At 40.9% G+C, this 23,217-nt stretch overlaps 2 protein-coding genes across 2 annotated transcripts in view; one reads left to right on the forward strand and one right to left on the reverse strand.

The window, feature by feature from the left end:
• The window catches only part of SLC1A1 (solute carrier family 1 member 1), an 84,253-nt gene that overhangs the window by 34,257 nt on the left and 26,779 nt on the right, over positions 1-23,217 (forward strand). Inside the window, exon 2 of the mRNA XM_037850998.1 lies at positions 8,914-9,054. Within this exon, the coding sequence (XP_037706926.1) occupies positions 8,914-9,054 (141 nt within the window). The remainder of the gene's footprint in view (positions 1-8,913; positions 9,055-23,217) is intronic.
• Positions 15,356-23,217, reverse strand: part of SPATA6L (spermatogenesis associated 6 like) — a 122,758-nt gene continuing 114,896 nt past the window's right edge. Inside the window, exon 17 of the transcript XR_005219086.1 lies at positions 15,356-15,718. The gene's annotated coding sequence lies outside the window, so the exon portion shown is untranslated. The remainder of the gene's footprint in view (positions 15,719-23,217) is intronic.

The raw sequence follows: 23,217 nt of genomic DNA on the forward strand, positions 1-23,217 counted from the left end.
TGTCTTCAAGGTTCATCCATGTTGTCATATGTTTCACAAGATCGTTCCTTCTTACTGCCGCGTAGTATTCCATCGTGTGTATATACCACATTTTATTTATCCACTCATCTGTTGAAGGACATTTGGGTTGTTTCCATCTCTTGGCAATTGTGAATAATGCTGCTATGAACATTGGCGTGCAGATATCTGTTCGTGTCACTGCTTTCCGATCTTCCGGGTATATACCGAGAAGTGCAATTGCTGGATCGAATGGTAGCTCTATATCTAGTTTTCTAAGGAACTGCCAGACTGACTTCCAGAGTGGCTGAACCATTATACAGTCCCACCAACAATGAATAAGAGTTCCAATTTCTCCACATCCCCTCCAGCATTTGTAGTTTCCTGTTTGTTTAATGGCAGCCATTCTAACCGGTATTAGATGGTATCTCATTGTGGTCTTAATTTGCATCTCTCTAATAGCTAGTGAAGCTGAACATTTTTTCATGTGTTTCTTGGCCATTTGTATTTCCTCTTCAGAGAACTGTCTTTTCATATCTTTTGCCCATTTTATAATTGGGCTGTCTGTACTATTGTCATTGAGTTGTAGGATTTCTTTGTATATGCAAGATATCAGTCTTTTGTCAGATACATGGTTTCCAAAAATTTTTTCCCATTGAGTTGGCTGCCTCTTTACCTTTTTGAGAAATTCCTTTGAGGTGCAGAAACTTCTAAGCTTGAGGAGTTCCCATTTATCTATTTTCTCTTTTGTTGCTTGTGCTTTGGGTGTAAAGTCTAGGAAGTGGCCGCCTAATACAAGGTCTTGAAGATGTTTTCCTACATTATCTTCTAGGAGTTTTATGGTACTTTCTTTTATATTGAGATCTTTGGTCCATTTTGAGTTAATTTTGTGTAGGGGTTGAGGTAGGGGTCCTCTTTCATTCTTTTGGATATGGATATCCAACTCTCCCAGCCCCATTTGTTGAAAAGACCATTATGGCTCAGTTCAGTGACTTTGGGGGCCTTATCAAAGATCAGTCGGCCATAGATCTGAGGGTCTATCTCTGAATTCTCAATTCGATTCCATTGATCTATATGTCTATCTTTGTGCCAGTACCATGCTGTTTTGGCAACTGTGGCTTTATAATAAGCTTCAAAGTCAGGGAGTGTAAGTCCTCCCACTTCGTTTTTCTTTTTTAGAGTGTCTTTAGCAATTCGAGGCATCTTCCCTTTCCAAATAAATTTGATAACTAGCTTTTCCAAGTCTGCAAAGTAGGTTGTTGGAATTTTGATTGGGATTGCATTGAATCTGTAGATGAGTTTGGGTAGAATTGACATCTTAATGACATTTAGCCTTCCTATCCATGAACATGGAATATTTTTCCATCTTTTAAGGTCCCCTTCTATTTCTTTTAGTAGAGTTATGTAGTTTTCTTTGTATAGGTCTTTTACATCTTTGGTTAAGTTGATTCCTAGGTACTTGATTTTTTTAGTTGCTATTGAAAATGGTATCTTTTTCTTGAGTGTCTCTTCAGTTTGTTCATTTCTAGCATATAGAAACATTACTGACTTATGTGCATTAATCTTGTATCCCGCTACTTTGCTAAATTTGTTTATTAGCTCTAGTAGGTGTATCGTTGATTTCTCAGGGTTTTCTAGATATAAGATCATATCATCTGCAAACAATGACAGTTTTACTTCTTCTTTTCCAATTTGGATGCCTTTTATTTCTTTGTCTTGCCGGATTGCCCTGGCTAGCACTTCCAGCACAATGTTGAATAACAGTGGTGACAGCGGGCATCCTTGTCTTGTTCCTGATCTTAGAGGGAAGGCTTTCAGTCTCTCACCATTGAGTACTATGCTGGCTGTGGGTTTTTCATATATGCTCTTTATCATATTGAGGAAGTTTCCTTCAATTCCTACCTTTTGAAGTGTTTTTATCAAAAACGGATGTTGGATTTTGTCAAATGCTTTTTCAGCATCTATTGAGATGATCAATTGATTTTTCCCTTTCGAGTTTTTAATGTGTTGTAATACATTGATTGTTTTTCTTATGTTGAACCATCCTTGCATGCCTGGAATGAACCCCACTTGGTCATGGTGTATGATTTTTTTAATGTGTCTTTGGATTCGATTTGCAAGTATCTTGTTGAGGATTTTTGCATCTATATTCATTAGGGAGATTGGCCAGTAGTTTTCCTTTTTTGTAGCATCTTTGCCTGGTTTTGGTATTAGATTGATGTTAGCTTCATAAAATGAGTTAGGTAGTGTTCCATTTTTTTCAATGTTTTGAAAGAGTTTAAGTAAGATTGGTGTCAGTTCTTTCTGGAAAGTTTGGTAGAATTCCCCTGTGAAGCCATCTGGCCCTGGGCATTTATTTGTGGGAAGATTTTTGATGACTGATTGGATCTCTTTGCTTGTGATGGGTTGGTTGAGGTCTTCTGTTTCTTCTCTGGTCAGTCTAGGTTGTTCATATGTTTTCAGGAAATTGTCCATTTCTTCTACATTATCCAGTTTGTTGCCATACAGTTGTTCATAATATCCTCTTATAATTTTTTTAATTTCTTCAGGATCTGCAGTTATGTCACCTTTTTCATTCATTATTTTGTTTATATGAGTCTTCTCTCTTTTTGATTTTGTCAGTCTAGCTAGGGGCTTGTCAATCTTGTTGATCTTCTCAAAGAACCAACTTTTGGTGATATTTATCCTCTCTATTGTTTTTTTGTTCTCTATGTCATTTATTTCTGCTTTAATCCTTGTTATTTCTTTTCTTCTACTTGGTTTAGGATTGGTTTGCTGTTCATTTTCTAGCTTCTTCAGTTGATCCATTAGTTCTTTGATTTTGCCTCTTTCTTCCTTTTTAATATATGCGTTTAGTGCTATAAATTTCCCCCTTAGCACTGCTTTTGCAGCATCCCATAGGTTTTGGTATGTTGTGTTCTCATTTTCATTTGCCTCTATATATTTAGCAATTTCTCTTGCTATTTCTTCTTTAACCCACTGATTGTTTAGGAGTGTGTTGTTTAACCTCCAGGTATTTGTGAATTTTCTAAGTCTCTGATGGTTATTGACTTCTAATTGTATTCCATTGTGGCCAGAGAATGTGCTTTGAATAATTTCAATCTTTTTAAATTTATTGAGGCTTGTTTTATGTCCCAGCATATGATCTATTCTGGAGAAAGTTCCGTGAGCACTAGAAAAATATGTGTATCCTGGTGATTTGGGATGTAATGTCCTGTATATGTCTGTTAAATCTAATTCATTTATCAGATTGTTTAGGTTTTCAATTTTCTTATTGGTCTTCTGTCTGGTTGATCTATCTATAGGAAAGAGTGATGTGTTGAAGTCTCCCACAATTATTGTGGAAACATCAATTGCTTCCTTTAGTTTTGCCAGTGTTTCTCTCATGTATTTTGTGGCACCTTGATTGGGTGCATAGACATTTACGATTGTTATTTCTTCTTGCTGAATTGCCCCTTTTATTAGTATGTAGTGGCCTTCTTTGTCTCTCAAAACATCCCTGCATTTGAAGCCTATTTTATCTGAGATTAATATTGCTACACCTGCTTTCTTTTGGCTGTAGCTTGCATGAAATATTTTTTTCCATCCTTTCACTTTCAGTTTCTTTGTGTCCCTGTGTCTAAGATGAGTCTCTTGTATGCAACATATTGATGGTTCATTTTTTTGATCCATTCTGCGAATCTATATCTTTTAATTGGGGAGTTTAATCCATTTACATTCAACGTTAAAACCGTTGAAGGCATTTCTTGAATCGGCCATCTTATCCTTTGGTTTATGTTTGCCATATTTTTCCCTCTCTCTATTAATATCCTTTATTGTACCCATACCGAATCTCTTTAGTACTGAACCTTTCTCCAAGTCTCTCTGTCCTTTCTTTGTTTCTCTGTCTGTAGGGCTCCCTTGAGTATCTCCAGTAGGGCAGGTCTCTTGTTAGCAAATTCTCTCAGCATTTGTTTGTCTGTGAAAAATTTAAGCTCTCCCTCAAATTTGAAGGAGAGCTTTGCTGGATAAAGTATTCTTGGCTGGAAATTTTTTTCACTCAGAATTTTAAATATATCGTGCCACTGCCTTCTCACCTCCATGGTGGCTGCTGAGTAGTCACTACTTAGTCTTATGCTGTTTCCTTTGTATGTGGTGAATTGCTTTTCTCTTGCTGCTTTCAGAACTTGCTCCTTCTCTTCCATATTTGAGAGTCTGATCAGAATATGTCTCGGAGTGGGTTTATTTGGATTTATTCTATTTGGAGTTCGCTGGGCATTTATGCTTTGTGTATTTATGTTGTTTTGAAGATTTGGGAAGTTTTCCCCAACAATTTCTTTGAATACTCTTCCTAGACCTTTACCCTTTTCTTCCCCTTCTGGGACACCAATGAGTCTTATATTTGGACGTTTCATATTATCTATCATATCCCTGAGGTCCATTTCGATTTTTTCAATTTTTTTCCCCATTCTTTCTTTTATGCTTTCATTTTCCATTCTGTCATCTTCCAGGTCACTGATTCGTTGTTCAACTTCCTCTAGTCTTGTACTATGAGTGTCCAGAATCTTTTTAATTTGGTCAACAATTTCTTTAATTTCCATAAGATCATCCATTTTTTTATTTAGTCTTGCAATGTCTTCTTTATGCTCTTCTAGAGTCTTCTTGATTTCCTTCATATCCCATACTATGGTCTCATTGTTCATCTTTAGTTCTTTGAGTAGCTGCTCTAGGTGCTGTGTCTCTTCTGGTCTTTTGATTTGGGTGCTTGGGCTTGGGTTATCCATATCGTCTGGTTTTTTCATATGCTTTATAATTTTCTGTTGTTTTTGGCCTCGTGGCATTTGCTGAACTTGATAGGGTTCTTTTAGGGTTTGTAGACCTATTGAAGTCCTTATCTCTAATTTATCAGATCTACAGCTTCGTGGAGTACACTTTCTCTAACTAACCAGCAGGTGGCGTCCACGAGCCACCTGTTCTCCACAAGCCAGTTCTCCCCTGCTTAGCCTTTTTGGTGAGTGGGGGAGTGAGTCCTGTGGGGCCCAATTGGTGTACCAAGCTTGCGTGTGTAGTTGGTGTTGCCTGCCCTGTATGTGGGGTGTGTTTCTGGGCAGTCGGGGAGGGGGGGTAGCCCTAACAATCAAATCTCCCTGATGATCCTAGAGTTTTAAAGCTGGTGCAATAGTCTAATCCTTCAGTTCAGTCCTGCCACAGTTTGTCTCTGCCACTGACCCACAAGTCCTTGGTATTGGCGTATGGCTCCTGAGACTTGCAAGTGGGCCCCTCTTCCAGGCCGTGCACCCCGGGTCCTCTGTTGAGGGATGACTGTGCTATGTCACAGGTGAGTGCCGTCCCCCCAGGGCAGTTCTGGGCTGCTGGGCTGTGTAGGGAGGCTCCCAGTCTGCTCAAATGATGGCTGAATGGGGCTTTGTTAATTCACACTGCTCCACCTTCCCAGCTCTGGGACAATCAGCTGAGGTTGCAGGGAAGGCTAATGTCCACGCCCAGTTTTGTGGTGTGTGCCTGTTATTTGAAGCACTTCCGTCACACTGGGTTGTCTGGGGCAGCTCTGGGCTATGGGGCTGGCGATGGGCAGGAGTGTTTCCTGTCCACCAGGATGGTGGCTGTGAGCGGACACCCCCCTTTTCTTGGAAAGTTGTGGTGTTTAGTGAATTTTCTCAGCCACTGGATTATTGCCTTTTGTCTCAGAGCTCTCTTAGTTCTGCTCTTGACTTGACGTGCCCAAATTGCAATTCTTTGAAGCTTTCTGTATTGGGCTTCTTAGAGTAATTGTTTTAGAAAAAGAAAAAAGGATTAAAAAAAAAAAAAAAAAAAGGGCCCTCCTCAGAGATCTAATTGGTTATTGAAATGCTAATAGACAAAGCAAGCAGGGCCATTAAGGAAAGGTCCACAGGGCAGAGAGATCAGCTTTTCTTCGGGATTTGCATATGCGCCTCAAGGCCTGAGCTCCGCCCTTCCCCTTTCTGTGTTCAGCAGAACTCCAAAAATCCTCTGCTTTTATTTTGGAGTTTTTCGTGTTATTTTTTTTTTTCTATGCCTGTCTCCTCTCTGCTGGGCTGGCAGCTCTCAGATTCTCTGGTGTCTGGTCTCAGTCTATCTATGGTTGGAGTATGGATTATTAGAATGAGTTTCCGAGAAGGGCTACCACTGCAGTTCTCCCTTCTCCTTCCCGGAGCTGGCAGCCCCTCCTCCCACGGGACTGAGCCTGGCAGGGAGGGGCGCGGGTCCCCTGGCCGCAAAAACTTACAGATTTCGCTGATCTCAGCAGTTCGACATTTTCATGAGTGTTGTATGAAGTATGCCCAAAGACAGATTGCTCTGTGGTGTCCAGTCCACGCAGTTCCTGGCTTTTTACCTACTTTCCTGGAGGAGTAACTAAAACTTACAGCTCACCAGTCTGCCATCTTGCCCCGCCTCCCCTATTATTCTTTTCAATAAAAAAGGAACTATTGGAACACAGTTAGTGAGACTCAACTACGAGAACAAGCTTGATAGAAAATTTTAATTGCTAAATTTATTAACCTATTCATCATGCATGTCACTTTTGATTGCCTTCAGACTACTCCTGAGGTAATGCTCTCATCTGTCCCATAAAAACCCATACCTGTTTAAGGGCTGAAAAATAGCAAGCACCTTTCTTTCTCACCATCCTGCGTTTATTTAAGTGGAGATGATTAAAGGCCCAGTTCATCATTAGTAATATAAACCCTAAGATCAGAGCATGTGGGGTTCTTTCACTACTCAACAGAGTGTTTTGTAGCTGGTCTTTTAGCTCAGACACATGTCCTTTATTTTTACATACAGAGCTTCCTTTGACAAAGATTTACTTGAACCAATCTAAAGAGTAAGAGAGCGAATGCTTATTTGCTGTTTAAGCACTGAGCCTTACATATTATCCATTTGGCATCATGGAGGTGTGTTCCATATAGAACAGCTGAATGTGGGCAGTCTATAAAGTAGGAAGTGAGTGCAACATGCTTTTTTTTTTTTTTTTTTTTTTAATCTTCATTTTATTGAGATATATTCATATACCATGCAGTCATACAAAACAAATCGTACTTTCGATTGTTCACAGTACCATTACATAGTTGTACATTCATCACCCAAATCAATCCCTGACACCTTCATTAGCACACACACAAGAATAACAAGAATAATAATTAGAGTGAAAAAGAGCAAGTGAAGTAAAAAAGAACACTGGGTACCTTTGTCTGTTTCCTTCCCCTATTTTTCTACTCATCCATCCATAAACTAGACAAAGTGGAGTGTGGTCCTTATGGCTTTCCCAATCCCATTGTCACCCCTCATAAGCTACATTTTTATACAACTGTCTTCGAGATTCATGGGTTCTGGGTTGTAGTTTGATAGTTTCAGGTATCCACCACCAGCTACCCCAATTCTTTAGAACCTAAAAAGGGCAACATGCTTTTTTAATTCACTTAAAAACATTTTGAAACCTTGGTATTCTTACCTACTCAGGGGTCTCCAACTCTAGATTTTAAAATATGAACCTAATAAGATTGATAATGGAATTTTGGGTGTTTTTTTCTTTTTCTCTTTTTTCTTTTGGTCTTAGCTACAATTTGGAGAATATATACATTTATGTGTACATATCTGTTTATATGCTGCCTTGTTCAAAAATGATTTAAAACAGCTTATCAGAAGTAATATGGTAGCATATACACAAAATGAGATCAAGGCAAAGGTAGAATAAGATTAGGAAAATAAAATTAAACTAATGATAAGGTTACTACACAAAATCTTGTGAAATTTGTCATGGGGAGGTTACCCTGAATTTAAATGAAAAGTGTAATATTGATTATAACTGCCCTAGAATTATTAACTGTGTCCAAACACAGTCTGAGTTACCGTGTCTGGTGATACCTCCTTGAATCTCCCCACCGTTTGGTCATTTTACTTTCTGTTCGCATGTTGTCCATCAGGAGCTGATGAAGGAAAAAAGATACGGATGTCATCCCAGCTCATTTTATTTCTTGTTGTTGTTGTTTAAAAAAACAAAAGGTGCATGCGTGGGAGGCAGGAAGGATAGATGTTATTAGAACCATTTGGAAGAGGATTAAAGATGATTTTTAGTTATCAAAGCCGTTATTACCACAGATGATAGGGAATTCTCCAAGCAACTGAAGGATTTCACATAGGCATCTTGTAATGGCAAGCTTTGGAAAAATGTATAGCAATTATTAATACTGAACATTTCCCCACATACACATAATTGTAATCCTCAGCGTACAAAGTATGAGGATCAGAAACATCATAAAAAGCCCCTTGACCGGACAAACTTGAACATGTCATTATCTAGAAATATCTGAAAAGAATTCAAGAATGTAATTTTCAACAACGTGGCATATATAAAACCAATGGAATACTGTGTTGCTATTAAAATTATAAAAGTTGCATCAATAGGGAAGAGTATTTTTGGTAAAATGTGAAGCAAAAAAATACAAACTGATTTGTAAACTATAAAATATGTAAAATATCTGTGCATGTAGTCAAAGAATAAAGGTGGTATGTAAGAACAAAATTGTTATATCGTTTCGGTTACAGTGATGATTTTTTTTTCTTTCTCACAGTTTTCTTTGATGTTTTGCTTTATAATAGGGGAGGGAAGAAAAAGAAATGAAAATAAATGCTCATGTGCAAAATATGTTTTACAGATTTACCAATTTATATGTACTGAAGTATAAAGTACTACAGGTGATATATGAGTTCTTTCTACTTATTACCTTTTAAAATGTGATTTTTTTAAGTCTAAAATTTACAAACTCTTGGGAGATAATCCAAAATGGTTGGTTTTTTCATTAAAAATTGTCCTTGTTTTTTGTATTTTTCCATATAAATATATACAGGAGAACTCAATGATGTTCCTCTTTTCTTTTTTCCAATCTTTGTTTTTCTTAGGGATTTTTGTGGGAGTCTTTGTTCGAGAATACAGCAAGCTTTCTAATCTGGAGAAAGTCTACTTTGCTTTTCCTGGAGAAATTCTAATGAGGATGCTGAAACTCATCATTTTGCCATTAATTATATCCAGCATGATTACAGGTACCCTGAGAAAACCAGTGTTCTCTATGATTATTTAAGGAGCCTTCACTGAAGTTGTTCTTTTCTAATGATGGCAAAAACGAAATCATTACATTTCTCCTTTCTCCCTCCCTCTGCCTCTGTCCCTCTCACTCTCACACACACGTACACACACATATATGTACACGGTGTACACACATTCCTCACCGGGAAAGTGTGTATTTGCTTGGGTGGAAATATTTCATTATTCACACAGTGGCAGTGCTATCCTTGTAGTTCTGTCCACCATAGCCCAGATCTTCATTTGTCCAGTCATACGATATCTTGTGAGGAAGATGCCATTTTCAACATATTTTAATAAAACTCTGTCTGGGAAGAACCAGGCATACTTGGTCACTGAAGCATCAGCCAGTATCCACAGGCAGAATGTGGATGTTGGTTTTGATCGTATTTTCAGTAGGTCACTCCTGTGTTTCCCACCCATGGTAGTGCTGCCCCCTGAGCTGTCAGCGGCTGCCTTCAGGGTCCATCTGTTCACCAGTCCCCACCCGTTTCTACTCCACACAATTCAGAACTTAACTCTACTTGCCTTGGAAATTCACCACGGGACCAGCAACCAGGTGCTTCCCCATCAAACCATGGAGAAGGTTTAATTACGGATTTGAACCATATTTTAAAAGCCCATATTTTAAACTATGAACCTATGACACAGTTGAATTTGGAAATGATTTTTTCCCTATTAATCATTATATTGCAGGGTTTCTCTTTAAAGAGCAAGCTCTCTTGCATAGAGATTAATATGGTTTATGGAAATATCATTTGTCTGGGCATGGCAGGCATCACAAAGAATCCATGCATGCTGTGGTTTCTTGTATGTGTCTTAATTCTGGCAATAGGTAAGATGTGGTGTGACAGTCATTAGCATTGTCAGCTAGAAAATCAAGGTTTTATGTAACCATGCAATTAGCACTCTTGAAATGCCCCCTTCTAGAACTCTTTTCATCACTGACACTGAAGAGACCTGGGACTGATCTATGTAGATAGTGGACTTGGCTGGAACAAAGGGAAAGGGATTGGGATCTGCTGCGTTCAGCAACTGCATTGCTTGAAGAGGTGTAGCATTTGGCAATTGAAATTCCCTAGTACCAAACTCCAGTCGGACTACAATGCTTTAGGGAGCCTTTTTGTAAATGGTCATGGTGTTCTTGGCTTATTAGGAACCTGAAGAGAACATTTACTTATTTTTATTTATGTATTTAATTATGTTTTAAAATGCCTGGCTTCTTTTAGGCCTGCCAACCTGAGGGTCAAATCAGTAGCCCATTTGTCCCATTGGCATTTGTTTGCTTAACTTTAAATTCTGGTAGTGGTTTAAAACTTGTAAGATTTCATGGAAAAATCCAGATTTCTAGCTTCTTCTGAAAAATATTAATAACTGGAAACACTGAGCCCACATGCGCACATGGCAGCAATGGTCTGGAACTGAGAGACAGCTACTCCTCAAATTCATTTGAGGATGCTACAGTCCCCACCATTCCCTATTGCCTAGTACCTTACCCACTTCACTCACTTATATTACCTGCCAGCCCCTGTAGGCATGGCAGGTATAACCCTTAGAATTTTCTCTGCATTCTTAAAAGATTCTTAGTCTTTTCTTGGGCTCCTCTGAAAACACAATGAAAGCTTTGGACTGTCTTCTGAGTAAGGTGTTCACAATTGTACATATATCCAGTATTGTACAGCATTCATAAGAACCCCCCCCCCCCATGAGAGATACTATTTAATTCTCATGTCTCTGGAGGAGAGTATAGAAGGCTGATCCAGATTAGATAGAAAATCCTAAAATCATGTAGTAAGTCAAATTTTTAAGAAAGGTGAAAATATATCTATGAATATACTGTATTATTGGATGTTTGAAAATATGTACAGCTCTTGGTAATTAGTAACTGGTGATATTTCTGCAGTCTGGATGTTTTGTGTCCTAGCTCAGCCTTGCAGATAATCTAGGAAAATAAATTACAACCCTTAGCATTCTACTCACACAGCCCAGCTGCTCTTCTAAGCTGTAGCACAGGTCTAGGCATTTCTACATTTTTTCCTCACCAAATCCCCAGCAGTTAGTAAAGAGAGAGCAGAACTACTACCCGTTCTTTTGATGGGGAGCAGTGAAAGCAGCCAAAGATTCAAGGAACATGAACAAAGTAGGATGGTGACAATGATGCCATATTCATGTATCTGACTGAAAGGAAAAGGTAACTGCCATTGTTGGCAATTTTGTGGTGAAATGGTCATATTCATCCATTTTTGGCTACTGTAGAAATTGAAACAGACTTTTTGGAGGGCAGTTTGACTCATGTTCTGATCATTTACCTTAGCAATTGCACTTCTGGGAATTTATCATCAAGAAATAATCAGATCTGAGTTTAAAAATTCATGTGCAAAGATGTTCCTGTTAGCAGTTTTCCTAATGGTGATAAATCATAAGCAATCTAAACGTATGGTATATCCATAAGTTAGGATACAATGCAACTATTAAAAACTTTGATCTGGAAATACATTTAATAACGTGGAAATGTTCCTAATACAGTATAAAGTGAAAGGATAAAACAAATTACACAAAAAGAATGTTGTATACAATCCCAATTTTATTAAAATTTATATACATTTTTAAAAGTTGGGATCAAAGCACAAAGGTTAACAATGGATAGATCTAGGTGATAAGAAAATATGATTCTTTGCACATTCTTTACATTTTCAAGAAGAACAGATGTTATTGTTAAAATCAGAAGAAGGTTTTTTTGTTTCTTTGTGTTGTTTTGTATTTTCTTGTCTTCTTAAGAATAAAAAGGCGGCGGCAGGATGGATTCTGCTCTTTGCTCCTTGAACTCTGCCTCTGGTAGTTTCCCTGCTCCCCTTCTGGATGGCTGCTTCTTCCCCAGCTCTGCTCCCCTGTCCCTGCCTGTCCCTGCCACTCCCTGCCACTCAACAGGACACCACATTTGCCCTTGTCTTCAGGTCCTTCCCCCAGGCCCTGCCATGGTTCTCAGACTCCCCATCCAGCATGGGGCCAGGAAGGGAAAGTGGAAGTCAGGCATGGAAAATACACAGGAATACCAGTTGCCACATTTCAGTCTTCATAAATCAGCAGGTTGATAGCTTATTTTATATATATTATTAGGCCAAAGAGAGGGATGCATGTGGAAGCTGGGGAAGTTAATTCCCCTAAGGATGCATAAATTGGAGGTAGAGATACAGCTAAAACGGAGACCCAAGACTAAGAATCTGTGTGCCTCTGCATAAAGGAGATTCTCTTGCCAGATTAACAGTTAGGAAAAAAAAAATCTGCCAATGAAGCCTCTGGTGACAAAGAAATACTTCATAGCTATTTTTTTAAAAATCAGGAAGAATCCCTCTTTAGGCAGTGACGTGTTAACCAGGGAAATTTGAATATGACTTGTTACTAGATATCAAGAAATTATTAGAATTTTATTAAATATAATAATGACAATAGAGGGTATATAAAAATGTCCTTATTTTTAAAAAAAAATGCATATTGAATTTTGTAGGGGATGAAATGACAAAATCTGGGATTAGCTTAAAAACAGATAAAAAAGGCACAGGACACTCTCAAGGCATTTTCAGAGACAGACTGTAGACACTAGCAGATGGCATCATACCTATAGTTTTACACCCTGAGGAACTCACTTAGGCCATGCCGCAGGCTATCTGTGCTTCGAGGTTTGTAAGCTACATATATGTCACACACCATCAGGGAAATAGCAGGGAAAATGGTTGTCAAACATGCCTGAGGTGTTGTGGCTCTGGAAAATCCTGATCCAGGTCTCACCAACCAGTCAGTTTAAATTCAGGTCACATTTTCTTTAGTACCCAATTATAATGACTGGAGCCTCCTACAGCCAGCTTGGAAATGGAACACCACCCCCCACCCAAGGGTCCCACTAGCCTGCTTCCAGGGTGCTGTCTTAGTAATGCTCAGGAAGAGGTTCCCTGTGTCTTCTGCTCTGCCCCTTTGTCTCCACCGCCTGGCCACAGTGCTCCCCTGGGTACAGCTGCCCTCCCCTGGAGTCTACTGTGGCTGCTGCTCCCCCATCCTGAGATCTCCCCACTTTGCTCCTCCATACAAGAGCTCAGTTCTCTCCAGTACAACTGAGACCAGACTGCTACTCAGGACAAAGCTTTACTAAAGGTTTGGAGATAACCAAAAGCAGGTCAAACAACTCACGGGGGCTCTTCCCGGGTGGAGCCTTAGGGTCGCTTAATACAGCCGCTCTGCTTAGCTGCCGGCCTGCCTCCAGGGAGCTGGGGCCAGCTTATCCCTCTGCATGAACATGTTACAAGCATTGCTACTTCCTAATCCCAGCCTGACATTAGGAATTAGGGAGAAAAGTCGTACCATCACACAGGTCTCCCTATACTGAACTGGGAGTGTCCTTCTGGGAAAATCGACAGACATTATGGAATATCCAAAGGAAACCCCACTTGCACTTGGAATGGAAGCTGGATTATTGTGTTGCGTACCCACCATCTTTCAGGACTTGGAGGCTGGCCAGGTTGGGCTATGTGAAGCCCATGTCGGTTCCCACGCTCAGGTCTTCAGAGCAAGGAAAAGCTGGTTCTTGTCCCTTCCTCTGGTGTCTCCTCTCTGGGTTTCCTGCAAATGTCTGCTCAACCAACACCCACACAGCTCCTGAAAGGCAGTACTAGTTACAGCCCAGTGCAGAGCCAGGAAAAACTACCCCCTTTCTGAAATCTTGCCCTGCCCAGGGGCCACTGCATCTCTGAGTCCTAGTACTGGCTCCGCCTCCTCCACAAGTCACATTACCAAAAAGAAGACTTGATTCTTCGGTAGGAAACATTTGCATACCCTTTGTCAATGACCACTGTTTCTGCAGAGCACTGGTTAAGTACTGGATTTACATTTGTCAGGAGAGTCACCAAAGATGAAATTACGACTCCACCCTTGGAAGAGTGAGAAAACTTGCTTCATACTTTTAAATGGTTGTTACTCCAGCTTCTGTATCAGGATTTCAAAATTTTTAGAGCTTGCTCACAGCCACAGGGCAGAGGTTTTCCACTACTTTTTAACCAAGAAATTTAAAAGAAAAATCCTTATCAAGGCTTAAATATAAACAGTAGTTATTTAACAGCAGCCTATGCAGTTTATATATGTGAGTCAGTTTTTTTTTTTTGTGAGAAACAAGCACTATTCCTGAAAAGGAATAAATGCTCACCCCATTGTGGAGAAGAAAATAATTTATTCACAGTCTTGCAAGAACAGGCACCCAACCAAAATGTGGGGGGTTGGCATGCAGAATAGACCCAGCACTATTTATTCCCTACACCTAACTCGGGAGTCCCTCCCCTGTTTCTCCGGTGGCTGGATACTTCAGAGGTTACATTCTATTGGACAAGCCTAACTAGCCCACCCAAATTTGAAAAATGCAGCCCACCCAAATTGGAAACATTTGGAAAAAGTCTCCTGTGGCAAACTTGAAACATTTGAGACAAGTCTCCACCCCTCTTTCCTTTGTTCTTTAACTGCAGAGCCAGCCTGAGCTAGTTTGGTAACAATGTATGAGGCTATTTTAGGAACCTATACCTCACCCCCATCCCCCAGTCGCCACCTTGCAAGGACAGTGGGCAGATAAACAGGAGGACTGGCCACTGATTATAGTTTGGCTTCTTTACCCTCTGCCATTCCCCTGAGCTGCCCCCACCCTGTGTGAAAGCTAAACTTAATCTAATTCTCACACTTTGGAGCAGGTGCCCACTTTTCCCTGAAGATCCAGAGAGTAAATAATTTAAGCTTTGAGGACTGTGTGGTCTCTGTCAAATCTGTTCAACTGGCTGTTGCAGGAAAGCGGCCATAAGGCAATACTGGTGTGGCTGTGTTCCAATAAAAAATTTATTTACGAAATCAGGGTGGTATAGTTTGATGACCCCTGGTGTAGATGAATGGGAAAACTTGAATCCAACTCTCTAGATGCAATCTAGTTGAGGTGGAATCCATGTGACAATATAAAACAACATATTGTCAGTGAGTATAAGTACCCCGGAGGGACCCTGAAGAAAAGAAGATGGAGCAGAATAAAGTGAAGTCAGTCAAGGTTTTTGGAGAATCTTATTTTTAAATTTGGGTTTTGCAGGAAGTGACACATTTGGATCTCTTGGCCTGCAAAAGGCAATTAATTTTTATTTATTGTTTATTTATATTTTTTTTTACAGCTTCAAACAGCACATTTATTCTTTCATGGTTCTGGAGGTGAAGTGAAAAATCGAGGTGGGGTGGGGCTGGCTGTGTTCCTCTGAGGGCCCCAGGGGAGACCCCACCCTTCCCTCTTCTGGCTTTTCCGGGCCCTGCATCCCTGGGCTTGCGGCCCCTTCCTCCTCTAACTCTGCCCCTGGCCTCCCTGTTGGAGCATGCTGCAGTAACCCTGGGCGAAAGGCAATTTTTTAATGGCTGTGTATTCATTTACTCACATGTGGCTGTGAACCTGAAAACTATCCCGTGTCTACCAGTGGAAAGAACCGTGCGTTGTGCCTCTGGACTGGGTTCTGTTGGTGAAAACAGACCAGTAGAAAACCACCCATAAGAGGGTGACGCTCCTGCCTCCCTCCTGGGCATGTCCATCAGGTCTTCCACTAGCCAGGCCTTTGAGTCCCTCTGTTGGCAAGAAGATGTAAGAGTTGAAGCTATCATTTCGTCATACCAACTCGCTATTAAATATAAGCTGCTTGCAAACATAGGTAGCTAAGAGCACTTAAAGTCAACTTCAACTATGGGGAAAGTGTTCGTGCTTTTTTGAAACACTGGTGGTTTGTTATACAGTTCAGTCTCTATGAAAATGCCATTTCAAAGTGGCTTTTAAACTTAAAACTCTACACTGGCGAAGGTAAGGCTAGACACGCTTACTGTAGCACCAGATACAGACTGGGAATGAAGGAACCTCTTACCTCACTTGAAATAAGTAATTGCTCTTCTCTGCCTGCATTTTGAGTCCCTCCCTTCCTTTTTTTCCCCTGCCTTGTTTTAACTAGGAAAGTAAGGTGGCCTGAACAATTTTGCCCACATAAATGAAGCGTTTCCTAAGATCATCAAGAAATGTGCGTTGAGTTAGAGCACAGCTGTTGAAGCCAGAAGACTTACATTAATTTGATTTCTGCAGAGCTTTTCCTCCAAAGAAGGAGTACATAGTTCATAAGAAATGGAATTCGTGCAATTAATGTGTCACTTGCCACAGAAATAAAATGCAAAGTGGCAGGAGATACATATAATGCCCACTTCAGCCTCTTCCTATGATGGCGAAGCCCAGAGAATCAGCCATGAAAGCCTTCCTTCTGTCCACAGTGGTAGTAGACAGGTCCACAGAACTGTTTGAGTGTAGGTTAACCCCATTTTCTTTCTAAAGAATGGAGGAAGAAACCATGTAGGGATTCAGAGGAACTCCTATATGTTGAATGTGTAAACCTGGGAGACTGCTCATTCATTCATCTGTGATGTGTCCAGCTCTGTGCTAGGCACACGAGATACAGAGATAAGTCCAATCCAGCAAGAAAGAGTCTGCATTGCAGTGCTGTATGGTAAGTGCATTGTGGGAATGAGGACTTGTAGGTGACCTTGGGTTGGGGTTTTGAGAAGGGAAAGGAGTCAGGTAAAGGGAGGTAGCATTCTAGGCAGAAGAAAATAGCAGAAGCCATGGCTTCTTGGGAGAACAGTGAGTAAGGGTGTCTGGACTTGAGCCTGTCAGCAGGAGGAAGCAAATTACAGCAGTGACTCCCACCCACACGACCTGTGCCATTCTCTACCAAGCACCAACCAGAACAAGCTTCAGGTGGGGAAGTATTAGTCATAGAGGAGCAGGAGAGTCTAGTGGCTAAGAATACAGCTTTAAGAGACAGACTACCTGGGTTCGAATCCTGGCTCTGGCATTTATTAACCATGAAATCTTGGACAAGTCACATAACTTGTTTCTCAAACTATAAAATTGGGCTACTGATAGTACCATGTCATAGTGTATTTTAAGTTCTGTATAATTTTTTATTTACTCATTTTTGTCTGAACCTGTCAGAAGTTTTAGAAAGAAGCAGCTACAAGGTCAGTGTGTTAGAATGGAACTACACATAGGCAAGCACACATAAATGTATTTGTTCTGGAAATGAAAACAATGTAACGACTTGCTCTGCCACTAGTTTGTAAAGTTGGCCAGCCTGCAAGTAGCCTCTACCCAGAAGCCTAAGTTACCAATTTTATTATTGGATAAGGAGAAGTAAAGAGAGAGCCCAGTAATAATCACATGTGGGCAGAAAACCAGAATTAGTTTCACAGAGCCTTTAGCTAGCTGCTGATGTCAGAGCATTTGCACGGATCCTCAGTGGTATGCCTAATGCTTTTATTGCAATAATAATTCTTCTAAGAAAAGCTCAAAGGGTCTTCTGAAGAATTGGTCCTGACTACAGATGCCACCATGTTCCAAGGCTTAAAAATGTTGAAACAGTACCCCAGACTGTGGAGTGGCCAGGAGACCGTGTTTTGAACATCAAATGCAGACCTGCGGACAGAGGCTACAAAGTGACCTTTCATTGATTCTGCCCCGGGCCAACTTGTGTTAACTTGACAGATCAAATGGTCTAGGGTGGTGATTTAACCTATTTTAAGGGGGTTCTTTGTATTTTAGTCCCTAAGAAAAATAGATGTCATAGGTGAAACACATGTAGGAATATATTTCACATGCTCCTCTCAGCTTCTTCTACTCCTTTCACCTGACGTCCCAGGGTATTAATCCACACAGCAGAGATTGCTCTGTGTCCTGGATTAACAAAGTGAGATCATATCCAGTCTTGTTTCCCCTGGGAAATCAAAGGAACATTTTGAAGTTTAAAATTTAGGAAGTTTTAAATTTAATCCTCATAGCAGCCTTCTGAAGCAGCAAAGTAGGTGTGACCTTGTCTCCCATTTTTAGAGAGAAAGAAACAGGAGGTTCAAGAGAGATTGAGCTGTGTTGCTAAGATCACACAGATCGTAAAGGCAGCACCTGGCAACAGCGCAGCATCTCCAGTACCATTCTAGAACATTCTCCTGCCTTGGAGCCAGAGCCTGGGAGGGGGATCTGGGAGCCAGGCAACTAAATGTAAATGACTGTTACTCATTCCATCAATACATATTCACTGAGCTTTTCCTATGCGCTGGGCATTGGGTTTACATTGGTGAACAAGCAGATATCTAGGTCTCCTACCCTCATGGAGTTCATAGGCTAGTGAGAAAGACAAACATTAAATAAATGAACTCATAGAGAAACACTGTGAAACATGATAATGGACTGGATGCTCAGAGGGGAAAAGAGGGGGGCCTGGGGACTCAGGGAAGGACTCTGGGGAAAGAACTTAAATGTAGCCAAGTGAGGAAAAGGGCAAAGCAGAGGGAAGAGCCTGTGCAAAGAAAGGCCTTGCAGTGGGAAGCATTTGACCTGCTCCAAGAAGTAGGAGAGGGGGCTGGAGAAGGTGAGGAGGCAGGAAGGGGGCCCGAGATGGGCCTGGAGGGCAGTGGGTGCCCTTCCTGCAGGGTCCAGTTAGCCATGACACTTAAGTGCCATTGAAGGGTTATACAGGATCTGAAATGACTTGATCTGTGTTTTTTAAAAGGTCTTTTAGTGACTGTGTAGCACAGGAATTAAGTGAGGGGATGAAGGAGTTAGCCCTTGTTGGGTGCCTTCCACAAATCATATTTATCGTTTCATTCATTCAGGGGCTATTTCCTGAGTATAAATGAAGTTCCAGGCACTCTGCTAGGTATTTCCTGTATGTTATTTCTAATCCTTAAAACAACCATGCAAGATAAGGTGGTTTATTTTGCTCCCACAGTTACCTTGAAAGAAGTACGGCACCTCAATTTCATGGATGGGGAAACTGACTCTGGAAGGAGAAGGCTGAGGTTTGAGCCACCAAAGCCCATACTTGTTTCTCTTTATGCCAGTGATCTCCCTGCTGGTGACAGTGATAGGTGTCATCCTCATAAGTGGGTTTTAACTCCTTTGCAACCTTGTGTTTCTTGGACATTGTCTCTGTTCACAGTTGCAAAGCCCTGTCAAATGCCAGACTGAAGAAGACCTTTTAATAACAGCTCATTTTGACACCTTAACAGAGAGGTGGAGAGAGATTGCCAAGAAAACTTTGTTCTCTTGGGGGTGGCAGCTTAATCAGAGAGCTCTTTGCCCTCGGCTGTTTATTTTTAAAACCTGCTGTTATTTTGCCCAGCACGGCAACTGCTTCCTTTGTGGTGGTGTTATAAAAACTTTAGATTATTACCACTTGGTTGAGGAGCCAGCACCCCAGCTCCTCAGCGCCTCCTCCTGAGCTGAAGAAAGCAAATGTTCTTTCTTAAAATAAAAAGCCAGCAGGTGCCCCTAACTTCCAAGGACAAACTTGGACTTTATCCCTGTTTCTAGGCCACAGCCCAGCCTCAAACCCATCCCTAGCTTTAAGGACAATCCAGGACTTACCAAAACCTGGATTCCTACTTGTCTTTTTCTACCAGTTCTCACCTCCTGCTCCATCAATTCCACCCCCCCACACACCCCCAACCCCTACCCCCGCCATCACCACAGCCTCGAGCCACCTCTGGCTCCTCGAGAAGCCAGCATACCTGTTCTCTGCACCAGGGCTTTGCAGAGTATCTGTGGGCAAGATCCAGTTTTTTCCATTTCCAATCTATTACAGACCAGTAACATTTGTAAAGTACAATAAAAATGAGTTACTAGAAAAAATGGTGCAAAAAATGAAGACATAAAATACTAGCCCTATTTCTTATGATTAGAATTCATAAATTACTGTCAGATTGCTACACACATTTTTAAATACTTTTTACTTCCTTGCATGTCTTGTCACACCAGCTTTATAATGTATTGGTGCACATTCCTCTGTCACCAGAAGAAATGAATTCTGGAAGTTGGCTTTAAAGAGAGATAGTCTTCTAAACTTGACCAAGCTTGAGGGATGGCCAGCCTGAAAGCAAGAAACCCCGGTGGCTTAGCAGAGTAAAACCTCAACATAAAGCACTGTGCCCGCTCACACATTTGGGATTAAAAGTGGTCATGCCTTTTGACCTCACTGCAGGAGACCGTGAGCAGGCACCATCTTTGGGGCCTAATGCCAGGCCTTTGAGACTTCTGGCACAGCCAGCATTCATTGAACTAGACCACGTGTTCTCAACATGGGCAGTACTGCCCCCAAAGTGGAGAAAACTGGTTCTTGGGGGACAAAACATACTTCTCTTTTTATGGAAAAAGCACATAAACAGATATAAAATTTATTGGTATTAAAATTACATGGAGTTGGTGATTAGGGGGGGAAATGTCTAAAAGGCTCCCTGGGGAAGGCAGAATGAGGTGGAGTAATAATGAAAAAAAAAAGTTGAGAAACACAAAGACATTAAACATGTTCTCACATGGAGGTCTATTATGGGTAAAAAGTGTTTTTTGGTTGACTTCCCTGAGAACCATATCAAACCACATGCAGAACGTGGTTGCTAAGGAGACTGCCTGCTGAGTTGCAGAGTAGACTTTGAGATGGGCTCAGTTTGTAAGAGTAAGGCTACACACAAACAGTGCAGCCCTTTCTGTCACACGGAAAGCACTGAGTATCAACAGTCATGGAGTAGCTTATTATAGTGCACTAGGGACCCTGAGAAGGATAAGGCTCAGGCCTGAGAACTATATGGTCAATGCTGTGATGGCGCTACATACCAGGATATTATGGTTTGTGAGCTTCTTTTCCCCTGCCCCATATTGGCAAGGTAATGAGGTTTTATGGTATTTTATGGAGTTAAGCTTGAGTTCATTCATTCAACATTGTTGAGCACCCACTAAATGCTGGTAGGGTCTAGAGACTTGTGCTCTGCTATATGATAGCCACTAGCTACATGTGGCTATTTAAATTTAAATTAATTGAAATTAAATAACATTAAAAATTCCATTCCTTGGTCCCACTAGCTGCATTTCGAATGCTCAATAGCATTTGTGGCTAGCGGCTACTGCAACGGACAGCACAGGTATAGAACATTTCCATCCTCACAAGAAGTTCTGTTGCTGGTCTGTAGCACTGGTCTAGAATTTTGCAGCACATGGATTGGGACAGTTAGACACAGTGTTAAGAATATGGCTTGCAGGGTCAGACCTGGGTTGGGATCCTAGCTCCACCACGAACAGTCTGTATGAGTGTGGTATTCTCCTTAGCCTGTCTGAGCTATACAGCTCTCTCCTCTGTAAAATGGGGGTAAAAGCGCCTCCCTCATGGTGTTACAGTGAAAAGTAAAGGAGACGATGCACTTAATATGTAGTCATTGACCAATATGCAGTGTCTATTGTCATTGTCATTTTTATTATTATAATTATTGGAAAGTGTGGTGTTTAGACCATTCAGACACGCATTTTATAGTCACATTGAGTTCTGGGACATTCCTACTATAGAGGTTTTCGAAGATGAATAGGCTGTTTCCCTGCATATGTTTCTCCCTCTACGGTGGTCTCTACCCTGGTCCCCAACAAAGCATTATTAATTGCCCAAGAGCCTGGATTTGGGGCAGCTCTGTTCCTTGTTCATTAATAGCCAGAGGGGTAGAGGAGTAACTCTAGGCATACAGAAAGGTACAGCTGTTGATTTTAAAACAATTTCTGATATATCTATGGAAATTGTAAGACTGAGGCAAATTAGAGAGATGGAAAATAAATAGCTTCACATTAGTTGCTGCGCTCCGGCAGAGAGGAGCTGGCTGCCTGCTTTTAGGATTTATTTCCTTAAGGTATTTCCACCAGGAATCTCATTTTGAGGAAGCAGTTTATGGCCAGCTGGGCTCTGGAATAGACGCAGAGGCATCAGGCCATGGCCAAATCATTAAGGCAAATTAAGACGTATTAACATATGCTGGCAACAGTTACCCAGATAGATTTAATTTGTTCCACTGCTGGAAGAAAATCCTGTGAGGGCACAAAACACATATCTAGAACAATTCTGCTGCCACCCTGTGAACCTGTCACTTGTCAGCACCTTCGGGCTTGGGAACTGCTTTGATTGGACAGCTACGGAAGAAGGACAACGTATCTGAATGTACAGACTCGATTAGGTCAGGGTTGCAGGTGCTTGCACAGGTTCCTTGGAATTATTTTAAAGTGGTGATTTTCTTGTGTGTTTTTTAAACCTACCATTATTATTATAAATAATTATTATAATTATTTATCAAAGTAATGTTCCAAGGTCTAAAATGGAATAGGCACATTTTATAAAAAATCATATGTACTTAGCAAATTTACATTTTTCTGTTGTTGTTTGCTTTTTTTTTAAGAGACAAACTAGATATCAGTGTTCGTTTGTTTCTGGATTGTGACTTTTAGTCCCTCTCAATTCTTTTTTTTTTTTTTTTTGTCATTGTAGTTCCTTGAATAGCTGTTATCTTTAATTGTCTTACCTCAAGAAAAGAAAGTCTCCTCAGTACACCAAGCTGCATAGTTTCTAAAGAAAGAGCATAGACTCTATCATCAGGGTTATTCTAGGATGTAATCGGTGCAGTAGGCCCATCGAATGGTAATTATACAGCCTTGTCCTGGAGCTTGGTGAATGTGCCCTTATCATCCTGGGGTAGCTACTAAATAAGCTGGAGCACCTTCTCTCAAAATATTAACTTCCAGAGGAGCTATCAAGAGCTAGAGGAATGGTGTGTTTAGAGTGGGAAATGATTTGCTGTCATCCTAATGATTATGGCTTCCTTATGGACTTTTCCTGTACAATTAAATATGAGGAGCTCAACCCCTCCAGTCACTTAAAGTAAGTGGCAAAGCTCCCGGAGCAGGCTGAGAGCCTTAGCCTTGGGGCTGCCTCCCAACAGCCCTTTACATTTTTCCTGCTACCCTATACTCCAGGCTTGGCAGATCATCGTGAGGCAGCTCGTGCATACTGAAGACTCAAATTTGTTTTCTTTGAACATCGTTTGACTCAAAATGGGATTCTCATTTTGGAAATTGGGCAGCATAGAGTCTGAAACCTCCAAATGGCAGCGTGCTGAAAGGTGATCTGATGGTTCTTCAACTTGCCCCACCTTCCAGGTAGAAGGCAGCATCCTTCAACTTCATCTTCTTTGGAGGGCAAGGGTTACTATCAGGAGGAATGCATACTTCC

Source organism: Choloepus didactylus, chromosome 10, assembly GCF_015220235.1.
Source record: "Choloepus didactylus isolate mChoDid1 chromosome 10, mChoDid1.pri, whole genome shotgun sequence".
Classification (NCBI taxonomy): domain Eukaryota; kingdom Metazoa; phylum Chordata; class Mammalia; order Pilosa; family Megalonychidae; genus Choloepus; species Choloepus didactylus.